General features: G+C 34.6%; 1 protein-coding gene across 1 annotated transcript in view; it reads left to right on the plus strand.

The window, feature by feature from the left end:
• The first annotated feature begins 795 nt into the window (after positions 1-795).
• LOC106882753 (SH3 domain-binding protein 5-like) overlaps positions 796-3256 on the plus strand; it is a 19105-nt gene continuing 16644 nt past the window's right edge. The window contains exon 1 of the mRNA XM_052970943.1: positions 796-1173. Within this exon, the coding sequence (XP_052826903.1) occupies positions 1093-1173 (81 nt within the window). The 5' untranslated portion in view covers positions 796-1092. The remainder of the gene's footprint in view (positions 1174-3256) is intronic.

The following is a 3256-nucleotide window of genomic DNA, read 5'->3' on the forward strand; positions in this document are numbered from 1 at the left end:
CAGCGACGACCATATATGTATGTATGTATGTATGTATGTATGTATGTATGTATGTATGTATGTATGTATGTATGTGTGTGTGTGTGTGTGTGTGTGTGTGTCTGTGTGTGTGTGTGTCTGTGTGTCTGTGTTACTCCCTCCAACACCGCTTGACAACCGATGCTGGTGTGTTTACGTCTCCCTAACGTAGCGGTTCGGCAAACGATAGAATAAATACTAAGCTTACAAAGAATAAGTCCTGGGGGTCAATTTGCTCGACTAAAGGTGGCGCTCCAGCATGGCCGCAGTCAAATGACTGAAACAAATAAAAGAATAAAAGACTAAAAGAATACACACACACACACACACACACACACACATATATATATATATATATATATATATATGTGTGTGTGTGTATGTGTGTGTGTGTGTGTGTGTGTGTGTGTGTGTGTATGTATATGTTTATAGATATGTGTGTCTTCATGCATACATATATAAAGATTTAGCAAGTACTGCTTATTCGATGTATGTATAAATAAACGCGTATGTATACATATTAATATACATTAATATCTGTACGTATGTATCTCCTTTAGTTTTAGCTTTTTGTTTTTTCAATTGCTCAGTATTTCCGAAATCGTTACACACAGTTCTAAATAATTACGTCAAAGGCCACCACCTCCACCGCCATGAGGTCAAACAGACAGCAGCAGCAGCAACACTTCTACTGTCACCACCACCACCACTACTACCATTATCACCGCCACCACTCCTTCGATAACACTCTCCGCCGTCGCCACCACCACCACCAACATAAGCCGCAGATAGGTAGGTCAGTCACATCAAACAACAATAGCGAGAAAAAAAGTCGGTGCGGTTAGGACGTCCCAAGCAGAACGTCTGTCAGCGTCGAAGGAGAACGCGCGTACATGAAAGTAGCTCCGTAAAAAATTTAATACCACCACCGACAACAACAACAACAACAGCAATATATTATAAAGAACCACTACGACTACTGGAGCAGCTACCATAACTAAGAATAGCTACAACACAACTATAACATTTTAAAATAATTACTGTGGAAGTTTGGTGATCTACAAGAAGCTGTAAATGACAACATCATTGTATAACACACATCGTTGGGATGATGATTTTGATGATGATGATGATGTGCTGAACTGCCGAGTGAAGGTAAGTTGATGTATCATCTCCTAGTGGTGGTGGTGGTGGTCATGGTGTGTGATACATACATACATACATACATACATACATACATACATACATAATTACATACATACATAATAATTACATACATACATACATACATACATACATACATACGTACGAACAAAAATACCGTTGTTGATGTTGAAATTCTAATGAAGGAGCGTTGGATCTAGGTTAGAAACCGGTTCTTTCTCTATTGGCAAGAAATCTTGAAACAAACTGAATAATGACATACATACAAACACACACACATATATTCACATACATACACTTACACATATACACACATATATACATACACATATACACACATATGCATAAACACATATACATACACATACATATACATACTAACATACATACACACATAGACATACATACAAACATACGTACATACAAACATACGTACATACATACATACATACATACATACATACGTACATGCATACATACATACATACATACATACATACATACATACATACATAATTACATACATACATAATAATTACATACATACATACATACATACATACATACATACGTACGAACAAAAATACCGTTGTTGATGTTGAAATTCTAATGAAGGAGCGTTGGATCTAGGTTAGAAACCGGTTCTTTCTCTATTGGCAAGAAATCTTGAAACAAACTGAATAATGACATACATACAAACACACACACATATATTCACATACATACACTTACACATATACACACATATATACATACACATATACACACATATGCATAAACACATATACATACACATACATATACATACTAACATACATACACACATAGACATACATACAAACATACGTACATACAAACATACGTACATACATACATACATACATACATACATACGTACATGCATACATACATACATACATACATACATACATACATACATACATATATATATGTATATACTCAGGAAGAAACTATTCTAAGAGTGCGTCCAGCCTTATCTTCGAAACGCCTAGTTTAGAATAGGGGCAGCTGATGAAGGAATAATTCCAAGTGGTTATTAGTTTTCCTATGTGTTCGTTCCGTTGTCTGTAGTTCATTTTTCTAACATCTTGTACCCTAATATGCATCTATATACACATGTAGATGTAAGTATGTACATATATGTGTGTATACATGCTTATATATCCTTTGTATTATATATATATATATATATATATATATATATATCAACTGATACTTAATGTATGGACCCCGAAAGGATGAAAGGTAAAGTCGATCTCGGCAGAATTTGAACTCAGAATGTAGCGACTAGGTATTATTTGGGACCACAAAATAAAAACGGTCTCTTGAGGAAACTGGCGGCGAATTTAACATGAATGTATTAAAGAAAATACAGCAAAAAGAAGCCATCTTTTTTGGTGAGGAATTTGCGAAGTTAGTACCCCAAATAGATTTTAGTTTTATCTCTACAGTTTAATTCGACACAACCTAGAACATATCATTCAAGTACCTGATTCTATCCCGTATACTTGATATTAATATTATATATATATACATATATGTTTGTTTGTTTGTGTGTTCACTACAGCTGTTCCAAACGCGTTTTTATTATTATTGATTTACAATTGGATTACATCATGAAAAAAAAAAGACCGTTTTCTTCAGGTGACTTAAATATTAAAAATTTAGTTCCGAAAAAATACCAAGAAGTGAGATGTATATGTATATATATATATGTGCTGTGTGTGTGTGTGTGTGCAAGCGCGCGTATACAAGGACATATATATGTATTTTCTGTACGCGGTAGTCAAACAAGATTACAAAACTGTTGAGCTTCAGAGAATCGAAAGTGGTTGTTCATTGTGTACATCCGCCGCTAGTCAATTAAAATATTCCCTGAGTGACAAAAGAACTTATGCCCGGATATAGAAATCCTGTTTGCTTTTCAATATGACAAACATTAGGTTTTAGATATTTTTATCTCAAGGATGTATGGTAATATGTCTATGTTTTTGCGATACCTAAATATAGAACAATGTGTGTATATATGTTGCACACACACACACACACACAC

Source organism: Octopus bimaculoides, chromosome 9, assembly GCF_001194135.2.
Source record: "Octopus bimaculoides isolate UCB-OBI-ISO-001 chromosome 9, ASM119413v2, whole genome shotgun sequence".
Lineage (NCBI taxonomy): Eukaryota > Metazoa > Mollusca > Cephalopoda > Octopoda > Octopodidae > Octopus > Octopus bimaculoides.